General features: G+C 40.9%; 1 protein-coding gene across 3 annotated transcripts in view; it reads right to left on the bottom strand.

Moving 5' to 3' along the window:
- Window positions 1-24,770, bottom strand: part of PLCH1 (phospholipase C eta 1) — a 109,314-nt gene that overhangs the window by 32,782 nt on the left and 51,762 nt on the right. For all 3 annotated transcript variants that reach the window (XM_018048620.1, XM_018048609.1, XM_018048614.1), the window contains exons 10-12: window positions 8,481-8,642; window positions 3,575-3,646; window positions 447-538 (exon numbers count right to left, since the gene is read on the bottom strand). In XM_018048620.1, coding sequence (XP_017904109.1) covers window positions 447-538; window positions 3,575-3,646; window positions 8,481-8,642 — 326 coding nt within the window. The remainder of the gene's footprint in view (window positions 1-446; window positions 539-3,574; window positions 3,647-8,480; window positions 8,643-24,770) is intronic.

Here is a 24,770-nt window from a genome sequence, read left to right as displayed (position 1 = left end):
ATTTTGGTGTTAGAAGGTCTTGTAGGTCTTGTCTAGAAGGTCTTGTAGGTCTTCATAGAACCATTCAACTTCAGCTTCTTCAGCATTACTGGTCAGGGCATAGACTTGGATTACTGTGATATTGAATGGTTTGCTTTGGAAATGAACAGAGATCATTCTGTCATTTTTGAGACTGCATCCAAGTACTGCATTTCGGACTTTTTGCTACTCCATTTCTTCTAAGGGATTCTTGCCTGTTACAGCCAGCATTTATTAAGAGCCCACTGTATACCAGGCTGTAAAAGTCCCCTACATATATTATCATCTCATATCCTGTCACATGTCCCACTGCACTGAGCCCTTTACCTTGTGATCTGATTTTCTAGATACATACAACTAACCAGCCAAGCTGATGGGGATAGAGAGGTCCTGGGAGCCTGAGTAAGAAACATGGGGAGTTTTCTTACCGGTACAGCTGGCCAGTTTCCTTGCCAGGATTCTGCTGTGCATCCTCCTCATCATCAGTACTATAAGATTTGGACCGTGATTTTGTGGTTTTCTGCCAGAAAAATCAGAGCAAACTTAACACAAACTCATTGCATCAGGTACCTATACAATATACAGAAAATGAAATGAACTTTAAAAGACACACAGACACACAAGGACAGTAACCTGGAGGAAAATAATTGACCAAACATTGCAGCTTGCCTTAGCAACAAGCATTTGCTGTTTAGTCACTAAGCCATGTCTGACTCATTTGGGACACTATGGATTGTAGCCTGCCAGGTTCTTCTGTCCATGGGATTTCCCAGGCAGGAAAGCTGGAGTGGTGGCCATTTCCTACTCCAGTGGATCTTCCCAATCAAGAGATAAAATCCGCATTTTCTGTGGCTCCTACGTTGGCAGGCAGTTTCTTTAGCACTGACCCACTTGGGAAGCCTAATAACAAGAGTGTCTTTGGCCAAAATTATCTTAAAATAATCAAGGCAAAACTGATGGTTTCATGCTGTAAAACTGACTTCTAAGGCACATAAAATATAGATCTTAGACTATTAGTCAGCATTAAAGGTTTCTATGAAGGGTAGGGTCAAGTTGTAATATTTATTTAAATGATTATAAGGGATAAAGTGTCCTCATATAGAAAGCTCACTGCTCCTTTTGAATTACTTATAAAAGGAAGATTTCATTAAAAGAAAAAAAAAAGACAAGCAGTAATTTTTCAAATGAATAACTGCCATTCCTGCTTTTGTTCAGTATGGACTCAAAAACTCATCTAAGTCAAACTGTTCTTTTGAGATTTTGACCCATTTTAATTTCTAGAGCAGAATGAAGATTATTACCTATGGTATTCAGGCTGAAAGACTGTAGGACTAACCTGATGTCTTTGGACAGATTAGCTGTTAGACCCAAAACCTTAGCAATGATGCAGTTTCATCCCCACAACATTGGAAATAAATCCAATATTTGGCAACACATATCTCAACAACATAAATAATGGGGAGGGACCCTAGTAACTGTAGAAAACCATGTCACCAAATCTCAGCTTCTACAAACAAAGGTAAAACTTTTAGACAAGTACCTTGGACATCTGGGGAACATGTCTTAGAAGAGGAAAGGGACTCCATTCTCACATTACCATGGGACCAAATTGCCTTCCAGATTTTCTCATTCATAATAAACAAAAAAGCAAGCTACACTATTGGCATAAATGCACTCTACTGCACTGACAGCAAGGGGCCAATTTAGTCTGGAACCTTCTCAGGTCTTGGTTATGCCTTGAGGACCACAGTGTACCTGGAGTGGGAACCCAAGCATCTGATGAGCTCATGTTTCAGACTGGCCTCTCATCATGCTGATAAATCAGTTAATCTCTCAAGTTTCCTATTGTACTTTTTCTAAAGGGCAGAAAAAAAAATCTGTCTTAAAGGATTATTATTTTTGTGGTGATTAAATAAGATGGCATGGAAAGTTGTATAAACTTTGTATAAACTTCCAGTTTAAAATACTATTAACTTTAAAAAAAAATAATGTATAAAGTCTTGAGGACATTCATTCTTATGACTTAAGACATAATAAAGTCTGATTGTGTAGTAGCTGAAGCACTCCCTAAAAGCTTTACTTTGGAAAATAATTTTGATTTAAATGAGTAGTTGTAATCAAGAAATGAAATATTCTTCAATTCCATACACAGTTAGTAATTTGAAGAGTTACAAAAATAATAAATCTATTTCTCAGGTTCATATTTAAATATAAAATGCAAAAAGCAGAAATAAGTAATAATGATCAATGACAGGTATTTGGAGAAACGATGATATATTTTCTTTATATAAAGTTTTGACACATCATCATTAGCATACCATATAATCAGTTTTCATCTTACTTTTTTAAGGTTGAACTTTTTAGAGAGATCATCTTTCAATGGCTCATAATTGTCCATTGTGTGAATGAATCATAGTTTACTTAAGCAGTCTATATGGGAGAACATTTTTATTGTTTTCAGTTTATTATGACTATTTTGTCCAAACTTTTAATAAATTATCTTATTGATGGGCAGGAAATTCTAGATACAACATTCTTTAAAGTACAAGAAATGGCCTTGGGAAACCTCATGCATAAAATTCATCACTTAATAAGTGCTTTACCTTTTTATTGACATATCACATACACTTAGAAAAGTACAAGAACTCTAAGTGTACAGCATGATAACTTTCCACACGTGAAACCACCCAAATGAGGCAATGGAATATTATCTGCCCCCAAATCTTCAGATTCTCCCACTTGGTCATCACCTTCTCCCCAGAAGTAACTACTATCCTGACTTTAACCCCATAGATTTTTTTATGCCTATTTTTGAGGTTTATATAAATGAACTCAAACTATATGCACTCTTCTGGATCTGGCTTCTTTCGCTCAATGTCATGTTTACAAAGATCACACTATTGCATGTAGCTGTAGTTTTGTCATTCTCATTGATGATATTTTCTTACAAGTACACCATCATTTTTATTCACTCTATCGTTGATAGACATTTGAACTGTTTCCTATTTGTACTATTACAAATAAGGCCCCTATAAATAGCATTGCTTCAGTCTCATGACACACACCTAACAATAGAGCTGATAAGCCACTCATGGTTCATAGAGTGGTTGAGTAGATACTGTGAGGGTGTTATCGTGGAGGATGTATGCAGAATCTTAACATCATTCTAATTTACATTTCCCAGGACTGATCAAGGTTTTTCCATATCAATCACTTGGATATCTTCTATTGTGAAGCATAGTTAAGTCTTTTGCTCATTTTTTAAAAAAAAATAGAGTGCTTTCTATTGATTTGTAGAGATTTTTTAATAAATTCAGAATATAAGTCCTTTGTGTGATACGTGTAGTGGAAATATTATTTCCCAGTATGCTATTTGCTCTCATACTTCTGATGAACAGAAGTTCTTAAATTTTAAAGTGGTTTCACTATCAATCTTTTCCTTTTCTGGGGTCCTATTTAAGGAATCTACAGTTATTCCAAGGTCATGGTCTCCTGTTACCTTCTCGACTCTTTAGATTAACTGAACTATGCAAATTATCACTCTTAATTCATTTACCTTATGTTTTCCGAAGTTGGTCATGAGGGATCGTCCATGTGCCTTCTTTCCACTTTCCTTTGCATCTGGATGCTGAGTAAATAAAGCATAATATGATTGTTTATCTTCTTTGTTTTTGTTTTGTCCTCAATTCTGGTAGAAGGGAATGGGGCCCCTCTTTCCTTCTGCCTCCAGGTGGGCAGTAAGCAAGTGCTGCTCATTTCTTCCTGCTCTGCCCTCCACTTCCCTGCAGGTGCTGTGTCTGTCTTCAGAGAGAGGGACATGCACAGGCTAGAGGTCTCTACTCCAGGGGACAGAAAGCCACCCTGCTAAAAGGGTTTAGTCTCTTATCCAATTACCATCCCTAAAAATATGTATTAGGTGATTCACATGATCTAGGGGGAGACCTATAGGCCCTCCCTGCCCTCCCAGGACTTCCAGCTGAACAGAGATCATCTCATAAAAAGGAAGAGTGTGGGTGAGCAAAACCGCCCCAAATCAAAAGGTCAGGGAGAACATCTACATATATCTAGAGAAACTAATTAACGATGCAGTTCAGAAGTGGGAGGCTGGGTTGGGGAAAGAGGCAGTTCAGAAAATGCTGGAGAAGGGTGGGTAGCAGGTTTACAGGTTTATATGTATTGGCTGGTTTATATGTATTGACTGCCTTTGAAGATCTATTAAAGCTGATCATTAACTCTTCAAAAACACTGGAATTAAGAAAGTAGTTCACATGTGGCATAGAAGTAACTCTGCTCTCCAAGTTAGAAGATTCAATTCTGCCACCAGGTAGTCACAGGGGCTTTGGCAAAACTCACTCTCTTGACCTCAATTCTCTTATCTGTGAGTTGGGGGGAGGAATACACCAATTAACCTCTGAGTTCCTTTCTAGTTCTAGTAGCTCATCCCTCAGTAGGGGAACATGTCATCTATTGTCCAAAACAGGACTCTGAAGAGTAAAATGGGGCACTTTTAGTAATGACACTGGGACAACAGGTACAAAGTGGGGCTGTCCCAGGCAGGTTGAGGTATAAGGTCATGTATTTAACAGACACCTACTTCCCTGGTGGCTCAGACAGTAAAGTGTCTGTCTACAATGCGGAAGACCTGGGTTCAATCCCTGGGTTGGGAAGATCCCCTGCAGAAGGAAATGGCAATCCACTCCAGGACTATTGCCTGGAAAATCCCATGGACAGAGGAGCCTGGTAGGCTACAGCCCATGGGGTCGCAAAGAGTCGGACACGACTGAGCGACTTCACTCACTCACTACTATGCCCCAAGGGCTATACCAAGTACATTACATATATTCTCTAATTCTAATATATACAACCATGCCTAGAGACAACTGTAATTAAAATCCCAGTTTTACAGATAATAAAAACTAAAGTATAGCAAAGTTAGATAACATGCCCAAAGTTGCAAAGCCAGTTGATGATAAAACAGGGATTCTGTATAGTTCTAAGTCTCCTGTCTGACTTGCTACCTCTCCCCTACTCTATATTCCCTCTTTATGTAGAAATATATACAAATCTCTCTCCCCAGCTTGACCTCTTCTTGAGCAAACACCACACCGTTAATTGAATTAATGGATCAGACATCATGATAAGAACTTGACATGTATACAAGGGAGACAGCAAGCAAGAGAGGTGCAGACCCTGTTCCTCCCTGGGCTTGCACTTTAATGATGGACACAAACAATCATAACACACTTGAACAAGACTATGGTGGGGAAGATCCAGCATGCTGCCTCATGACAGAGAAGGCAGAGTAAGGACTTCTAATGGGACATGTTACAAAAGCTGAAGCCATAGATAGGTAGACATTGTTTATGTGTTGGGAAAAAGAAGGGTACTGTGGCCAAGGAAAGTGTGAATGCAAAGGCCAAATGCTTAAACATGGTACCTTCCAGGAAACTAAGTTGGGGGGGTGGTGTGTGTTTAGATTATACACATGCATTAGTTGACCTCAGAGTGGGGGTTGGCTCATCTTTTGGGCTATAGCGTGCAATGTGAACTTTATCCTCCAAGCTATGAACAACATTTGAATGGTTTACGATAGAAAAATAACATGGTCAGACACATATTTCTGAAATATCACTATTGTAGTAGTTGTACAGATGAGAGAATGGAGGGAGTGGGAGCTCAGGAGAGCTGGAAAAGTCTATTTAAGGATAAATTAAGGCTACCCAGATGACCGGAACTGGGATGTAAAAAAGGGGTGGGTTCAAGGACTTAAGGTAGGCATCCTTCCTGTATATACTAAGTTCTTCCAGTGGAAAGGAGGAGATTTCATTGTTATTTTATGTCAGGGATCTCCAGGGGAAAGAGGCAGAGTAGCACACACTACTGCGCTGCTGGGTGCTGATCCGGGGGGAGGGAGCTGGAATGAGTGTCTCCCGAGCCCCACAGCACGTTCTCAGGCTTGGCTTCACGTATGCATATGTATCTGACACAGATGGACTTCTCTCAACAGTAACCTGTCTTTGCTTGCCCACTGAGTCAAAACCATATTTGAAAAACTGACACAACAGCAGGCTTAAAAAATCGTAACACTTTGTAGTCAGTTTAAGTCACAGGCTCCCATTTACTTTATGCAAGTCTAATGCATTCTTGCAGTCACCCAAATTTAAGGGAGAGTGAAAAACAAGAAAAAGGAGGATAAGCTTTGTCCTACCACATATCTGAAATCTGAAGTCCACTGCCATCTTACTTGATGAGGAAATTACCATTAGGATCTCTTCCATAAAAGAAAGATGAACCTGTTTTGTCTCTTCAAAAATCTCTAAGATCTGCTATTGCCTTTCCAGTTGGGATGATCTAGGATGGAGCAAAGACATCTCCAAAAGCATAAGGGGAAGTGATTGGTCCAGATTAGCCAAAGAGAGTTCACCAGGAACAAGAAGCAGAAAAATCAAGCTGGGCAAACCCAATGTTATTTGACAGACATTTGTGTGGTTGAAAGTAGAGGCTGGAGGCCAGGGAGGAAGGAGTGAGGCTTTACAGCTATTTACAGAAACGTTTAAGAAAATGCAAAACTGTATGATAAACTGTAGAGCAATGATGCTGTAACTGACATTCTGTTTGTCCCCCAACAATTCATTCTGCCCATCCAGCATGGAGTTTCAGAAGAGCCAGTTCCAAGGATAAGCGATCACCGGCATCAGCAAGCCTATGATATCCTATGCCCATGCTGATTTACTGTTCCAAGGAGAACACATACACAAGGCACAGGGATCAGCTCAGGGATCGTCATATGAGCTAAGCTGCTCATCCAGAAGTCAGTACAAATTCTGGTTTGTTGGATGAGGCACATTCACTGTCTCACTCTCTCTGGGCTTGGACCAAGAAACATATAGTTCAGGGGCCTGCTGGCAGTCACCCTGCAACCACCAGGAAAGGGGAAACCAGACAGGGGATGATGCTAATTACATGGTAGCTAGAACAGAAAGACATGTTTTTGATGACCCTGCTTAGCCTCTGAATTAAGCCTATCTTGAAGGCCATTCTGCAAATGAACTTGCCACTTACCTAACCCAACATCATTCTTCATTATTTAAGCCACTTTGAATGAGGTTTTCTATGTTTGGAAGCAAAACAGACCTGAGAATCAGCAAGGTGTTTGAATGGCTGGACTTCTGTAGGGTCTAGAAAGTAACCACCAATGCTGAGTGGTCACTCAGATCCATGGGTAATGATCTTCCCTCTGCTGGGGCATGCTGAGCCCTGGAGGACAGACAGCAGTAGCAGGGGAGGCTGCTATCAACTAAGCCAGAGACCACATGGATCTCCTTTGAGCCAGAATAAATGCCCTCAATGTCCTGCCATCATAACATCAATAAACCCACCATCTCTGTCCCTCGCCCATTTGTACTTTATCAGAAGGCAGAATAAAAATCTCACCCAGAGCCTAAACCATTCATTCATTCAACAACTATGCATGAAGGTCATAACAAGTCCCAGGCACTAGACAAGTCAGAAACATAATGGATATCAAGACTGACATGGTTCCTGGCTTCATGAGATCTTATAGTCTAATTGAGAAGATAGATATTGAACAAGTAATTGCAAATAAACTTCTTTAAAAAGAAGATACAACAGACTACCATCAACAATATAAAAGGGATGACTAACGTAATCTAGGTGTCAAGGCAAGACTCATTCAGAAGACCACATAGATGCTGGAATTTAAAAGCCTAAGTAGAAGTTAGCTAGAGTAGATGTGGGAATGGAGTGTTTCAAGCAGAGAAAATGGAAATTGAGGAAGACCAAGGCAGTTAGATGATCGTGGCTGGTGTGACAATTGTGGATGGTGGTGTGACAGGGGAAACGGGGAGATATGAGACTGGAGAGGTAGGTGAGAATGCAATTATGTGGGTCCTTGAAAGCCCAGTTAAAGAGTCTGTCATTTATTCCAAGCATAACAGAAAGCCACTGAAAACTTCTGAACAGTGGAGTGACATGATCAGATTTGCATTTTTAAAATCTCTTGCTGATATCAGAGAGGAGGTTAGATTGAAAGAAGGCAAGAGAAGTCTAAGTGAGAGTTGACATTGGCCTGAATGAGGACATGCCATAGAGAAGAGAGGTGGACAGACACACATTTAGGAGGTATGATCAACAGGGCATGGAGGCCACCTGAATGAGCCCTCAACCTCACCTGAGCACTTGCCAGGAGGGTAACTGCAGGGACATGGGGCTTTGTCCCAAGGATCCCAGTGAATCAGGTCTGCCCCCACCTGTGCCCTTTAAGCTATTATTCACTATTTCTAACATCATTTTGCAGGAGGAGACTTTCATTTTTCCAGTAATATAAGGGCAGAAATGGAAGAAACTGGAGAAGCATTCCAAAAAGAGACAGATGATGAGAAACAAAGCATGAGGTGCTTTCTTTTTCCTGTCGAGGACAAGCACAGGAGGGAATTGCATACCTGCTTCAGGTGTGCATTTAAGCCTTCATGCGTGGCCTTCAGGAGTGCCCTCACTGTGAAACTATCAGGATCTTCCTTGTCTCGAATTTGAGATTCTTTTAACAGCGACTCCAGTTTTTTCCTTATGAAAGATTCCACCTGATGCTCAGTGGTCCCATTATTCTGCAAAGAATTAAGCAATGGAAATCATGTCTCTTAAGAAACACAGAGTCACTTAGAATGCACCCCTCACTCAAACCAGCATTGCTGCTATAATTTCTCTCTCAATTACCTGTAAGGAGTTAAGCTTATTGTACCAGTTTTGTCCATCTCCTGCCAGCCCTCCACCAATCCCATAAAATAATGATGACTATGTCTGCATTCAACTTTCAGCAACCTTTAGTGTTATCATCATTTCCATTTCAGAGATGTAGAATCTGATGCTTAGAGAAATTAAATAAGTTGCTCCAGGTTACAAAGCTAGTAAGTACCTGAGGCAGGATTCAAACTCGGGTCTTTTGGAGACTACGTTTTCTATATCTATTGGGTTGACTGAAAAGCTTGTTTGGATTTTTCCATATGATGTTCTGGAAAAACCTGAACAAACATTTTGGCCAACCCAATACACAGGTAAATTTGAGCAAGAATATGCTACTTAAATCACTTCCTTCACTGAGGGGAGAAGAGTGCTGTAGAAATCTCTGGAAGCAAGGATTATTCTGAGATAAAATATCTTTCCTATCTCTGCACCACTGTGTAATTGGAGGGAACTCACTATTGACCTGTGCCATGACTAGGCACTGTAATTACTTTAAGATGACAACTAACTTCAACTGTTTTGGATAAAAAAGATCTGCTTGTGTCCAGATGAAAACTTGTACAATTTTTAGATGATCAGGGGACCCAGATTTCCTAGAAGTCTGCTTAGCAGCACAGCTTTTTGGTCCCTTGTTCTACCTGAAACCAATGACCCAAGCTCTGCTCACCTCTCCTCTCCTTCTCAGCTCCAAACCCCTCTCCCAGTGTCCAACATTCTTCTGTGAACTCTTCAACCACTTGTCAGAGGCCAACCCATCCAAAGGTAAGGAATACTCTTCCGCCAAAACAATTCCCCTAGTCCTCATTAAAAGTTTAAGACCATTTTTCTGCTTGCAAATTTGTTACTAAGAGGTTATTATACTTAAAATACAGAACAGGCAGTTTTTCAGTAATAACATTCATTTTCACAAAATCTTGTGAGGGCAAAGCAATATAAATACAAAGGGAAATTGGGGTGGGGAAAGGCTACATCAGGAGAGGTTATTGAATTTCCCTGTATTGACATCACATATATGAATATCTTTAATATACCCAGTGAATGAGGCCCTCAGGTTCTGCAGGAGATGCAGAGATGGAAAATAGCTGGCCCTTGACATCAGCAAAGACCCCATTAGGCTAACAAAGGCATGTCCTCAAATAACCTACCCTGGTCTGCACAGCTGCCTGCAAAAAGCGCAAATGACCACACAACAGTGGTTCTGAGAAGGAACATGGCATTTCTGCCTGAGTGACCACAAAGACCTCATAGAAAGGTGGGGGAAGAGTAGAGGGGGACTCTGTATGGCAACGTAAACTTCAACAGTGATGAAGAGATGGGCTTTCCTGTCACCCATCATTCTAGTGAAGATTTTATATTAGCAAAGTGTGTTTTATGAACACAGGAACAGCTTTGTTTTCATGGAGCAGAAGTTCATGAAGGAGGGTGTGAAGTGCAAGTTGCTCAGTCGTGTCCAACTCTTTGAGACCCCGTGGACTATACAGTCCATGGAATTCTCCAGGCCAGAATACAGGAGTGGGTAGCCATTCCCTTCTCCAGGGGATCTTCCCAACCCGGGGATTGAACCCAGGTCTCCCGCATTGCAGGCAGATTCTTTCCCGGCTAATCCACCAGGGAAGCCCAAGAATACTGGAGTGAGTAGCCTATCCCTTCTCCAGAGGATCTTCCCGACCCAGGAATCCAACCAGAGTCTCCTGCACTGCAGGATTCTTTACCAGCTGAGCTACAGGGAAGTCCCCATGAAGGACGGCAATGGTGGATAAAACCGAAAAAGTACTTTGGGGCCAGGCTGTGGAGACACCTGAAAGCCAGTGGTCAAGAGGTATGGAGTTGCTGAGAGACTCTGAGTAGACAAGTGTCTGGATCACACTGAAGAAATAATATTAACCAGGCAGCATGTGCAGAAAGATGAAAGATACCTATAGGTGAAAAGCCAGGCACATCAGTTCCCACTAGAGCATTAAGGCCAATGTGCTGATGGGGGATTTAATAAAGATGACAGAGTCTGAGAGCATTTTGCATAAAACAAACACATACTGAGCTGTTATATGCAAGATGAAAGCATTGACAAGGCACAATCCCACTGTCATAGAACTCTCAGTGTCACCGAGGAGACAGACACATCACTGGATAATTATGTAACAGGTGCAAGTAGGGTGACAGATGCTTCATGGGTGAATGGAGAAGGGGCACTGCCCTCAGCCTTGGAAATGCAGCAGAGACTTCCAGGGGCAGAGGACACTGGAGCCAGGTCTTAAAAGATATGTGTGCCCATGATGATATATGGAAGAAGCCAGCACAATGTTGTAAAGCATTTATCCTCCAACAAAATTTTTTTAAAAGATGCAAAAAATAAAAAGGAAGAGTGTATTAGGTTCCTGTGGCTGCTGTGATAAATTACCACATACCTGGTAGCTTAAAGTCAAGAGATGTTTATTTTTTCACAGTGTCAGAGGCCAGAACTGTGAAAGCAAGCTGTTGTCAGGGCTACATTCAGCCTCTCACAGGCTCTAAGGGGAAAATCCTTCCCTGCTTCTCCCATTTTACAGTGGTGCCAAGCTTTCCCTGGCTCATGGCAGCAGAACTCTAGTCTCTTCCTCTGTCTTCACATGGCCTTCGCTGTGTCCCCACTCCTAACATTCGTAAAAGGTGGCTGCTCCCACAAAAAAGGATGCTTGTCACTGCATTTAAGACTCACTGAGTTAATCCAGAATGATCTCATTTCTAGATTCTTAACCTAGTTACATCTATGAAGACTCTTTTTCCAATTGAGGTCAGAGTCATAGGTACCAGAGAGTAGGACTCTGACACATCTTTTGGTGGCCACAAATCATTCCAATATGAGCAAAAGCCTAGAGAAAAAAGTATCAGTGAGAACTAGCAACCACATGAACATGGAGAAAAGAACACTGAGGACACTGATACAGCAACTAAGACTTTACACATTGCACTGCGGCTCACAAAGCATGGTCATATGGCAATGCTTCCTTTGAGCTGTGTAAGACCCGTTAAGGCTGTGTAGGTCTAGTCCAGTTTTACTCATAAGAGTAGAGAGGCAGAAAGATTCAATGACTTGTCCAAATACACATGAAGTGTGAGAGTTGGAGCCTAAGACTTCCAATTCAAAATTCGGTGTGTATTTCATTACATGGTGCTGCAGAAAAAGATAAGTTCCACTGTTACAAAAAAAGATAAATTTCTGAGTGAAATTAATCATGAACAGGCTCATATTTTAGATCATCTTTATTCCTAAGTGACACCTGGGAAATAGATCATCACAAATCTACTGGAGAAAAACAGGTTTCACTTAAGGTCAGAAATGAATCTGAGAAAGGAAGTCCAGGTCTCAAAGTACCAATACGTTTCATCAAGTGACCCAGAGTCTGCAGGGAATACATGTGCTGGAAGGTCCAAAGGAGAAAGTGTGTAACAGCATGAGTGTGCCCAGTGTTGCACAAATACCCCCCAATAAGCATCAGCTTCCTTCCCTGCCTCAGGGCTATGTGAGGAGTTGGAGACAATGAGGAGATGAACTGTGGCAGTTATGCCCAAACAATTTCACCAGCAGCAAACAAGGCTAAAAATACAAAGCTGGGCCGACTGGGGCTGGTGAAATAATGAATACTTAATACAAAGGCTATAATTATTCATTTCACATCCTCTCAATATTTGGAGCAGCTGAAGGAATGATATTTCTGCCTGTTGGTCTTTTCCTTCCCTGTGATTTACAGCACTGAGAATAAATAAATGTGTGGCTGAGGTTTCACTAGTGTATTATCATTTGACCCCGGAACTCAACAGCACTACTGAAGGAAAGCTGAGGTGGAACTTGACCTGGTGACTTGTCAGCCACCCTGCAGCTGCTGCAGGGACCAGAGAAGAAAGTCATGCCTCTTGCTCTTTTGTTCCCTGAGCCCACAAGGGAAGAGGATGCTGCAGGAGGAATAAGGAGAGGGGAGGGCAGCCCTCCAATATGGTCTGGGGTAGTTTCCACCTGAGCCCCAGTCGGGCTTCCTAATTGCCATTAGTGAAGTAAATTGCTGCTGCTGCTGCTGCTGCTGCTGCTGGCTGCTGCTGCTGCTACGTTGCTTCAGTTGTGTCCAACTCTGTGCGACCCCAGAGAGGGCAGCCCACCAGGCTCCCCCGTCCCTGGGATTCTCCAGGCAAGAACACTGGAGTGGGTTGCCATTTCCTTCTCCAATGCATGAAAGTGAAAAGTGAAAGTGAAGTTGCTCAGTTGTGTCCAACTTTTAGGGACCCCATGGACTGCAGCCTACCAGGCTCCTCCGTACATGGGATTTTCCAGGCAAGAGTACTGGAGTGGGGTGCCATTGCCTTCTCCAGAAGTAAACATGACCTAGGAATATTGACCACAAATACAGAAGTCAAACACAAAACACATTCTTGTTTCATCTCCAGGGTGATATGAAAAGTGACTGGAAAACAAGAGGGCTGACCACTTCCAGGCCAGGGAGCAGCCAGGGAGTGGGGTAGAGGGCTGCCCCGCAAAGAGAGACTCTCTCAGACACTGGTGCTCACCTGGGCTGCACGCTGGAATCACCAGGGACCACAGCCCAAACGGATGACACAGAATCTCTGGGCTGGGACCAGTGCAGTAGGACTTTTTGAAAGCTCCCCCGTCATTGCAATGTGCAGCCAAAGTTGAAGGCCTCAACTTTAAAAACAAAAAGCAAAAACACTGGAATAACTCACCATCCCCAAATGTCTTTTCCCCCCTCTGGACTAGAGCAGCAGACAGGAAGGATAATACATTAGCTGCCCTTTGTGACAGCCTTAGAGCTCTCCAAGCCGGGCTGAAGAGCAGCGGGCTCTTAGCTATCCAAGGCTCTGCAATTACTCCTGTCCTCTCCTGCCTGCTCCTTTAGCTCCCACTGAAACACCTTCTACTCAGGACTTACATTAGCGATAATCATGCCACAGTTGCTATTCTTGTTACTGATTTTAGCTAACATTTATTGAGTATAAATTATTTGCCAGGCACTGTTCTGAGTTTTTTACTGAGTATGAACTTAACTCAGCCATCATGATAATCATTTTCCTTTTTTTTCCTTCAGTTAAACAGTAATTTCATTCCTTTAGTACATAGTAGGCAATGGCACCCCACTCCAGTACTCTTGCCTGGAAAACTCCATGGATGGAGGAGCCTGGTAGGCTGCAGTCCATGGGACTGCGAAGAGTCAGACACAACTGAGTGACTTCACTTTCACTTTTCACTTTCATGCAATGGAGAAGGAAATGGCAACCCACTCCAGTATTCTTGCCTGGAGAATCCCAGGGACGGGGGAGCCTGGTGGGCTGCCCTCTCTGGGGTAGCACAGAGTCGGACACGACTGAAATGACAGCAGCAGCAGCAGCAGTACATAGTAAGTCAAAATTATGCAGAGGATGAGAGTAGCTTGTATTTCCAACCGGGAGAAGTCACTACTCCTTTTTTTAAAATTGAAGTATAGTTGATTTAAAATATTATATTAGTTTCAGAATGGGAAAAAATATTTGCAAACAATACAACCAACAAGAGATTAATCTCCACAATATACAAACGGTTCGTGTAGCTCACTACCAAAAAAAAAAAACCCTATCAAAAAATGGGCAGAAGCACTCTGGAAAATAGTATGGAGGTTCCTCAGAAAACTAAAAATAGAATTACCATATGATCCAGCAATCCCACTCCTTGGCATATATCCAGACAAAACTATAATTGAAAAGATACATGCACCTTATGTTCATAACAGCAGTATTCACAATAGCCAAGACCTGGAAGCAACCTAAATGTCCATCAACAAAGGAACAGATAAAGAAGATGTGGTACATGTCTACAAGAAATACTACTCAGCTATAAAAAAGAATGAAATGATACCATTTGCAGCAACATGGATGCAATTAGAGGTTATTATACTAAGCCTCTTGATGAAAGTGAAAGTGGAGAGTGAAAAAGTTGGCTTGAAGCTCAACATTCAGAAAATGAAGATCATGGCATCCGGTTCCATCACTTCATGGGAAATAGATGGGGAAACAGTGGAAACAGTGTCAGACTTTATTTTGGGGGGTTCCAAAATCACTGCAGATGGTGACGGCAGCCATGAAATTAAAACACACTTACTCCTTGGAAAAAAAGTTATGACCAACCTAGATAGCATATTCAAAAGCAGAGACATTACTTTGCCGACTAAGGTCCATCTAGTCAAGGCTATGGTTTTTCCAGTGTTCATGTATGGATGTGAGAGTTGGACTGTGAAGAAGGCTGAGCGCCAAAGAATTGATACGTTTGAACTGTGGTGTTGGAGAAGACTCTTGAGAGTCCCTTAGACTGCAGGGAGATCCAACCAGTCCATTCTGAAGGAGATCAGTCCTGGGATTTCTTTGGAAGGAATGATGCTACAGCTGAAGCTCCAGTACTTTGGACACCTCATGCGAAGAGCTGACTCATTGGAAAAGACTCTGATGCTGGGAGGGATTGGGGGCAGGAGGAGAAGGGGACGACAGAGGCTGAGATGGCTGGATGGCATCACTGACTCGATGGATGTGAGTCTGAGTGAACTCCAGGAGTTAGTGATGGACAGGGAGGCCTGGCATGCTGCGATTCATGGGGTCACAAAGAGTCAGACACGGCTGAGCGACTGAACTGAACTGATACTAAGCAACGTAACAAGACGAATGCCATATGATATCATGTATTGTGATATCTAAATTATGACACAAATGAACCTGTCTGTGAAACAGGATCAGGAACAGAGAGAATAGACAGGCAGTTGCTAAGGGGGAGGAGGAAGGGAGTTTGGAATTAGCAAACAAATTTTTGTTTTGGTGGGAACAGGAGGGAAGGATTGGGAGTTTAGAATTAGCAGGTACAAGTTGATATATATAGAACGAGTAAACAACAAGATCCTGGGATTTCCCTCGCAGTCCAGTGGTTAAGATTCCATGCTTCCACTGCAGGGGGCATGGATTTGATCCTCAGTCAGGGAACCAGGATCCTGCATGCTGCACAACATGGCCAAAAAATCTAAGAAAGAAAAACCCAAGCTCTACTATATAGCGCAGGGAACTAAGATTACCATGCTAAGTAAATCAGACAGAGAAAGATGAATATCATATGACATCATGTGTCAATTGACTGACTGATACAGTAGGCTCTTATAATACAGAATCCAAAAACAGGATACAAATGAATTTATTTAGTTTGGGATTAGCAGATTCAAACTGATATATGTAGATTTAGAACAAGGTCCTGGGACTTTTCTGGCACTCCAGGTCTAAATAAGTTCTGTTTCCAAATTTATTTAGAAAACAGAAAGGCACTCACAGACAGAAAATAAACTTGTGGTTACCAAAAGGGAAAGGTGTCCTGGGGGAGGGATAAATTAGGAGGCTGGGATTAACAGATACACACTACTATGTATAAAACAGATAACCAACAAGGACTATACATCTTAGAGAACTCTACTCAACACTCGGTGTGTAACCTACAAGTGAAAAAAAACCTGAAAAACATAGATATACATATAACTGAATCATATGGTACCTCTAATTTTTTATTTAAGGAAACTCTGTACTGTTTTGCATAATGGCTGCACCAATTTACAGTACATGACCTGTGAACTTTGAGATGTTCAAGCTGGTTTTAGAAAAGGCAGAGGAACCAGAGATCAAATTGCCAATATCTGTTGGATTATCGAAAAAACAAGAGAGTTCCAGAAAAACATCTATTTCTGCTTGATTGACTATGCCAAAGCCTTTGACTGTGTGGATCACAACAAACTGCGGAAAATTCTGAAAGAGATGGGAATACCAGACTACCTGACCTGCCTCTTGAGAAACCTGTATGCAGGTCAGGAAGCAACAGTTAGAACTGGACATGGAACAACAGACTGGTTCCAAATAGGAAAAGGAGTACATCAAGGCTGTATATTGTCACCCTGCTTATTTAACTTCTATGCAGAGTACATCATGAGAAACACTGGGCTGGATGAAGCACAAGCTGGAACCAAGATTGCCGGGAGAAATATCAATAACCTCAGATACGCAGATGACACCACCCTCATGGCAGAAAGCGAAGAACTAAAAGGCCTCCTGATGAAAGTAAAAGACGAGAGTGAAAAAGTTGGCTTAAATTCAACGTTCAGAGGGCTAAGATCATGGCATCCGGTCCCATCACTTCAAGGCAAACAGAGGGGGAAACAGTGAGAGACTTTATTTTGGGGCTCCAAAATCACTGCAGATGGTGACTGCAGCCATGAAATTAAAAGACACTTACTCCTTGGAAGGAAAGTTATGACTAACCTAGACAGCATATTAAAAAGCAGAGATATTACTTTGCCAACAGAGGTCCATCTAGTCAAAGCTATGGTTCTTCCAGTAGTCATGTATGGATGTGAGAGTTGGACTATAAAGAAAGCTGAGTGCTGAAGAATTGAGGTGTTAGAGAAGACTCTTGAGAGTCTCTTGGACAGCAAGGAGATCCAACCAGTCCATTCTAAAGGAAATCAGTCCTAAATTTTCATTGACAGGACTGGTGTTGAAGCTGAAACTCCAATACTTTGGCCACCTGATGTTTCTGACTCATTTGAAAAGACCTTGATGCTGGGAAAAATTGAGGGCAAGAGGAGAAGGGGACGACAGAGGATGAGATTGTTGGATGGCATCACCTACTCAATGGACATGAGTTTGAGTAAACTCCAGGAGTTGGTGAAGGACAGGGAAGCCTGGAGTGCTGCAGTCCATAGGGTCGTCGCAAAGAGTCAGACATGATTGAGCGACTGAACTGAAATGCACCAATTTACATTCCCACCAACAGTGTAGGAAAGCTCCCCTTTATCCACACCCTCTCTACCATTTATTGTTTGTAGGGTTTTGTTTTTGTTTTATGATGGTCATTCTGACTGGTGTGAAGTGACACTTCACTGTAGTTTGATCTGCATTTCTCTAATTATCAGTGATGTTGAGCATCTTTTCGTGTGACTCTTGGCCATCTGTATGTCTTCTTGGAGAAATGTCTCCTTAGATATTCTGTCCACTTTTTAATTGGGTTGTTTGTTTTTTTAACATTGAGCTACATGAGCTGTTTGTGTATTTTGGCGATTAATCCCTTGTCAGTCAATTTATTTGCAAATACCTTCTCCTGTTCTGTGGGTTGTCTTTTTGTTTTGTTTATGGCTTTCTTTGCTGTGCAAAAGCTTTTAAGTTTAGTTAGGTCCCATTGTTTATTTTTGCTTTTATTTTCATTACTCAAAGAGGTGGATCAAAAAAGATATTGCTGCGACTTCTGTGAGAGAGTGTTCTTCCTATGATTTCCTCTAAAAGTTCTATAGTATCCAATCTTACATTTAAGTACTTAACCCATTTTGAGTTTATTTTTGTGTATGGTGTTAGGGAATATTCTAGTTTCATTCTTTTACATGTTTTTATAGCTGTCTAGCTTTCCAACCACCGCTTATTAAAGAGACTATCTTTTCTCCATTGTATATTCTTGCTTTCTTTGTCAGAGATTATAGATGTGTGGTTTATCTCCGGACTTTCTATCCTATAGTTCCATTGACCTATATCTGAATAAAGAAATTGTATAAGTGTATATACATTAGCATAGTGCTGGTACTAATAAGCTTTCAACAAATTGTTCACATTTAAAAGCTGATTTTAGCTTAGGTATAAAAAAAATAACAGTACAATGGCAGGCAAATAGCAAAAGGTAATGTTTCTTTGGAGCTATTAAGCATACAGTTTAAAATATTATTAAATGCTGGAGAGGGTGTGGAGAAAAGGGAACCCTCTTACGCTGTTGGTGGGAATGCAAACTAGTACAGCCACTATGGAGAACAGGGTGGAGATTCCTTAAAAAATTGCAAATAGAACTGCCTTATGACCAGCAATCCCACTGCTGGGCATACACACCAAGGAAACCAGAACTGAAAGAGACACTCGTACCCCAATGTTCATCACAGCACTGTTTATAATAGCCAGGACATGGAAGCAACCTAGATGTCCATCAGCAGATGAATGGATAAGAAAGCTGTGGTACATATACACAATGGAGTATTACTCAGCCATTAAAAAGAATACATTTGAATCAGTTCTAATGAGGTGGATGAAACTAGTGCCTATTATACAGAGTGAAGTAAGCCAGAAAGAAAAACACCAATACGGTATACTAACGCATATATATGGAATTTAGAAAGATGGTAACAATAACCCTGTATGCGAGACAGCAAAAGAGACATAGATGTATAGAACAGTCTTTTGGACTCTGTGGGAGAGGGAGAGGGTGGGATGATTTGGGAGAATGGCATTGAAACATGTATAATATCATATATGAAATGAATCACCAGTCCAGGTTCGATGCATGATACTGGATGCTTGGGGCTGGTGCACTGGGATGACCCAGAGGGATGGTACGAGGAGGGAGGAGGGAGGGGGTTTCAGGATGGGGAACACGTGTATACCTGTGGTGGATTCATGTTGATGTATGGCAAAACCAATACAATATTGTAAAGTAATTAACCTCTAATTAAAATAAATAAATTTATATTTAAAAATAAGTACATAAATAAATAATATTTTTAGAGCAACACCTCTTTAGATACTTTAAGAAAAACAAAAAATACTGTTCAAAATGAATACGTCTGGATTCATACATCTGTACATACATGTGGGTTTATATACAACAGTGTGCCTTCATGCTTTGATATCTTCCCTGCTCCAGTGACAGAAAAACAAAGAGAAAAGTCATAAGTTTGTCAAAATAAAATACACAAGATCACTGCAGATCATAAATGTGTGAGCTCCATATTCACAGAGGGCACAGGCGACCAAGAATTTAGCTCTTATAGTACAGTAGAAACTAAAGGTGCTCCACATGCTTTGGGAGATTAGAGCAGGCCTCACAACGTGAAACCAAGGTGGTGAAGAAAGCTGAAATGGAAGCCTTACTTATGGGATTATGCATGCTCAGTTGCTTCAGTTGTGTCCAACTCTTTGCGACACTATGGACTGTAGCCCTCCAGGCTCCTCTGTCCATGGGGATTCTCCAGGCAATAATACTGGAGTGGGTTGCCATGCCCTTCTCCAGTGGATCTTTGCAACCCAGGGATTGAACTGGTGTCTCTTATGTCTCCTGTAACGGCAGGCAAATTCTTTACCACTAGCACCACCTGGGAAGCCCCTCACTTATAATAGGAAGCAATAAAAAAAATTACGATGAGGAAGATTCAAAATTGAATATCAAAAGAGTTAAGAATAAGAAGACAACCAAAATGTTCACTTGTTTGGTGACTGAATGGGAAATATCTTCAACATCTCCAGTGGCAGGGAACTCAAATCAATCGATCAATGTAAGGTCTAGTTAGGAACTTGGGACACAGGTAGGCTGTGTTTATATGTGTTTGTGCCAGGTGGAGTGGTGCTTAGAGTTCAAGTGGAAGCAATCTCCATACTACTAGAGAAGCAAGTTAAATAGACAGAGGAAAAGAATGGAAGGGGGAAAAAATTCCACTGAAAACTGAACCTTCAACTCCAAATTCTAAAATTCATGTGGAAGACTAATGCTAAGATGAAGTGCCAAAAATACCAACACATGAAAAGGAAACCCACTCACTTTGAATGAAATATGTTCATATGCTCAAAGATACAAAGAAATAGTTTCATAAAAAGAACAAGAAACTAAGAGCCAAAGAGTAAAATAAAAACTAGTGTCTATGAAAAAACAATAAAAACATTTTATAAATCAAATACATAGTCATTGAAATGAAAAGAATAGCTGGGGTAAATTCTAGATCAGGCCTAGCCAAAGAGATAAGTAATGAATTGGAAAATAATACTATAGCTAGTACCCCAAATCAGCAGAGACAAAGAAAACATTAAAGAATAATTGACAGATAATTAAGACAGAGAATAAACTAAGACTCTAACCTAAATCTAACTGTACTGCCAGAAAAAGAGAAATGATGAAATGGCATAAAAACGATATTCAAAGAAAAAATGGCTGAGATTTCTCTCGAATGAAAGAAAACATAGGTTCTCTAGTAAGAAGTGAATGCTGAGTGCTAAAAACAATAAACTGACTCTCAGCCATTTAATAGTGAAGTCACAGAACATTTAGAATGGAAAGGGAAGATGAATTACCAACAAGGAATAATTGTGGAAAACAAGGTTACCAAGGGGGAACAAGGAGGAAAGAGAGAAACTTGGAGACTGGGATTGACATATACACACTACTATATATAAAACAGGTAACTAATTAAAACCTATTGTATAGCACAGGGAACTCTATTTAAAACTCTACCCATCTATAGGGGGAAAGAATATAAAAACCAGTGGGCATATGTATAACTGATTCACTTGCTGCACAGCAGAAACTAACACAACATTGTAAATCAACTGTGCTTCCATAAAAATTAAAGAAGACAAGGAATAGTTGAGTTCTCAGTAATAGTAATTTTCAGAAGATAATACCTTTGAAATAAAAGAGAAATACCTACATATACATATAGATAACACATACTGTACACTAGACTTTAAATGTTCATTACCTTAACTCTCTGGCAGGGCAAGCAGGAAGAAATTGTATCATATATTAGAAAATAACTGGAATTTTCAGCTCGCCTTCCACTCCTCACCCTTTGTCACCGGGATGCAACAGCAGGCCTGGCACGTGGGCATTTACTGAGTAACAGAGATCTCACAATATCATGAGGGAATTCATCCCTTCCCTGAGTGCTGACAAGCCTTCAACTAACAAGATTCTTAATTCTCAAAATGGCTGAAATCATACAATGAACAACTTAAGAAAGCAGCTCAATCTGAGGTGGTCGGAAGGAAGCAGACTATTAAGGTGTTTACTGTGAGACATACACAGAGTGAATATGATTTGGGGGTATTACTACGACACAAAAAGTGGTTGCATGTTACTCTACAAAGGCTCATTTAAACTTGTTGGAAAACTTGGTGTCCTCAGGATGAGCTTCATGTAGGTGACAGTTTGATATTTGTGCTTAAGAAACTGGTTGAACTCAGCTTCAGAGAGTGCAGGGGGAAAAAAAAGATATCAAATAACTCAGCAGAAGAGTAAAACAATCTGTAAGGTTGAAATACGGGCTAGAAAGTCTGTAAGGCACACTGACATTAGAGGACCCCAAAAAGATGAATAATGGTGAGCTGGCCTCACTGAATCACATCTGTTAGATTACTGCTCTGTGGCTGAAAGGAAATTGTCCCCCGAATCTTTGATATGTGTGCTTCCTGGGTCATTGAACACATCAGCTTTATCTATGGCTTATTACATCATAAGCCAGATTTTCCCTATGGCTGAAGCCTCAAAATAATAGGGCAGATGCCTAAATGATTCAATTAATTCAACAACAGAAAACATTTATTAAAAGAGCAAAAGTTTTCAGTGTGGGTATGGGTTTAAATTCCTTAGACAGTAGACTAAGAGGAGAAAGAGGGCCAGCATGAGCGTCCTGCCTTCCACTTTGCTTCTAACCCTGAGGTGAAGCTGGGCGAGCTGCAAATCCTGCCTCTGACCTTTGCATCTGCTGTGCCCTCTGCCTGGAACATTCCTCAGATATCACTATGGCTAACTTCACTTCCTTCAAGTCTTTGCCCATGTGTTACCTTCTCTGGAGACCTTTCCTGGCCCTCACATCTAAATCTTCCATAGACCACTTGCACATTTCTTCTCTCCCTTTCCCCCTTATTACTTATCACTTGCCTAGTACACATGCTACTTATTTGCTTTGTTTCTTGTCTGTCTTCCCTTCTCCCACCAAGGTACAGACTCCACAAAGGCAAAGACTGTTCTGCTTTGTTCATTAATATGTGCCCCAACATCTACCGCACACTGGCGGCACCTCCATAAAAATCTGGTGAGTGTGCAAATGAATCTTGCATAAGCCCCATGACAGCTAGCATTCCAGTATCCCTGAATGCTAAGCTAAAAATCTTTATCTGTTGCAATAATTCAGATATAACTTATAAATCTAACCACATTCTGTTAACTCCAAACTGAGGTTAAGAACTTCCTCTAAGGTAATTATCGGTTTCATACCAACTATGCACAGTACATACGCTTTTGTAGAAATCTGATCACTCGGTTTAGATCAGGCAATTTACATTCAACACTCAGATAAGGCATCTGAGCCCTCTGCTGACAGCGAAACTAGAAATTGACTGATTGCAGGATAATGCTTTGGCTTTCTAAATACAGTACTGCCTTTTCTCAGAAGAGCTCAAAAATAGAGAAAACAGATCTGAAAAGTATGAGTAAAAATCTTATCTATTTCTGCTAGAATGTTGGTTTCTGCATGTATTTTCTCTCCTAAAGTCTAACAAAGAGACACCTGTAAAATTATAGGTAAGGTGCTCTTCACATTCACTTTAGGCCCAAATCAAAGAATCCAAGTGAAAGATCGTGCCAATCTTTATGGAATCATGTTCCAAACTGTCTACCTGTATGGGTGCCTAGACATCAACCAAGAGATTATGAAGCTTGAGATGAACCCAGATGGAAAGTTTCACAAGTGAAGTAATCGATTTGCTTTCATAACACTTTAGCTAATTCTCTTTTGTAATTATAGACATTTAACTTAGAAAGTTAGAAGGCTCACTGACATTAGAAGAAATTTTGTGCTATTGGGTAGATTTAGAAACTAGAATAACATGTTTCCTCAGAGCAATAAATACTATTGTAATAGTAAGTCCAGTGGTCATGTATGGATGTGAAAGTTGGACTGTGAAGCTAGCTGAGTGCCAAAGAATTGATGCTTTTGAACTGCGGTGTTGGAGAAGACTCATGAGAGTCCCTTGGACTACAAGGAGATCCAACCAGTCCATTCTGAAGGAGATCAGCCCTGGGATTTCTTTGGAAGGAATGATGCTGAAGCTGAAACTCCTATACTTTGGCCACCTCATGCGAAGAATTGACTCATTGGAAAAGACTGTGATGCTGGAAGGGATTGGGGGCAGGAGGAGAAGGGGACGACAGAGGATGAGATGGCTGGCTGGCATCACCGACTTGATGGACAAGAGTTTGGGTGAACTCCGGGAGTGGGTGATGAATAGGGAGGCCTGGCGTGCTGCAATTCATGGGGTCGCAGAGAGTCGGACACAACTGAGTGACTGAACTGAACTGAATAGTAGCTAAATTTCCACCACTCATTTTCACTAAAAACTACATTCCCTAAACACATAAGTTGGCAAGACTCTTCTTTCCTTGGGGCTTCCCTGGTAGTCCAGTGGCTAAGACTCTGCGCTCCCAACACAGGAAGCTCGGGTTTGATCACTGGTCAGGGAACTAGATTCCACATGCCGCACCTAGGAGTTCACATGCCGCAGTGAAGATGGAAAATCCCAAGAGCCATAACAAAGACCCAGTGTAGTCAAATAAATAAATAAAAATAAATAATCTGTTTATTCCTTCCAAACTGTGGACTACTCCGAGGCTGGCAACCAAGAAAACAAGCGGAAACAAGAGGCAAAGATACTGAAATTCAGAGACAAACATCTGGTTTATAAAATAAAGCTTAGAAAAAGAACTAAATTATCTATAATCACAAGTAATTACCAAAATGGCAAGTAGTATAAGAGCAAAAACAAAGAAACTAAAATATTAACTGTATTTTCACTTATGTAAATCTATTAATTTTCTGTAACCATAGCCTTATTCATGGTATTTAATTGAGCTAATAAAAACTGTTAAAAGGCAATAGATTAATACAGATGGTAACTTTTTCTTTTCATTTCAAGGCTGAATCTTGTCCATGTCATCCCTTCTAAAATGCATGAAAGCCAAGAAAGAACTATATACTGAGACTTCAGTTGTCATTAAACTCTTCCCCTCTTTGAAAATAATACCAGCTCTCTTTAATACCTATAGGAAGCCACTGCCATTATTATTATCTCAAAGAAAGAAGACTGTTTTTAATGATGTAATAATTGAATTCAGGGCAATACTGTAAATTAGAAGATTTTGTGTAATATTTTCT

Source organism: Capra hircus, chromosome 1 (genome assembly GCF_001704415.2).
Source record: "Capra hircus breed San Clemente chromosome 1, ASM170441v1, whole genome shotgun sequence".
Taxonomy (NCBI): domain Eukaryota; kingdom Metazoa; phylum Chordata; class Mammalia; order Artiodactyla; family Bovidae; genus Capra; species Capra hircus.
This window is presented reverse-complemented; position numbering and strand designations above follow the sequence as displayed.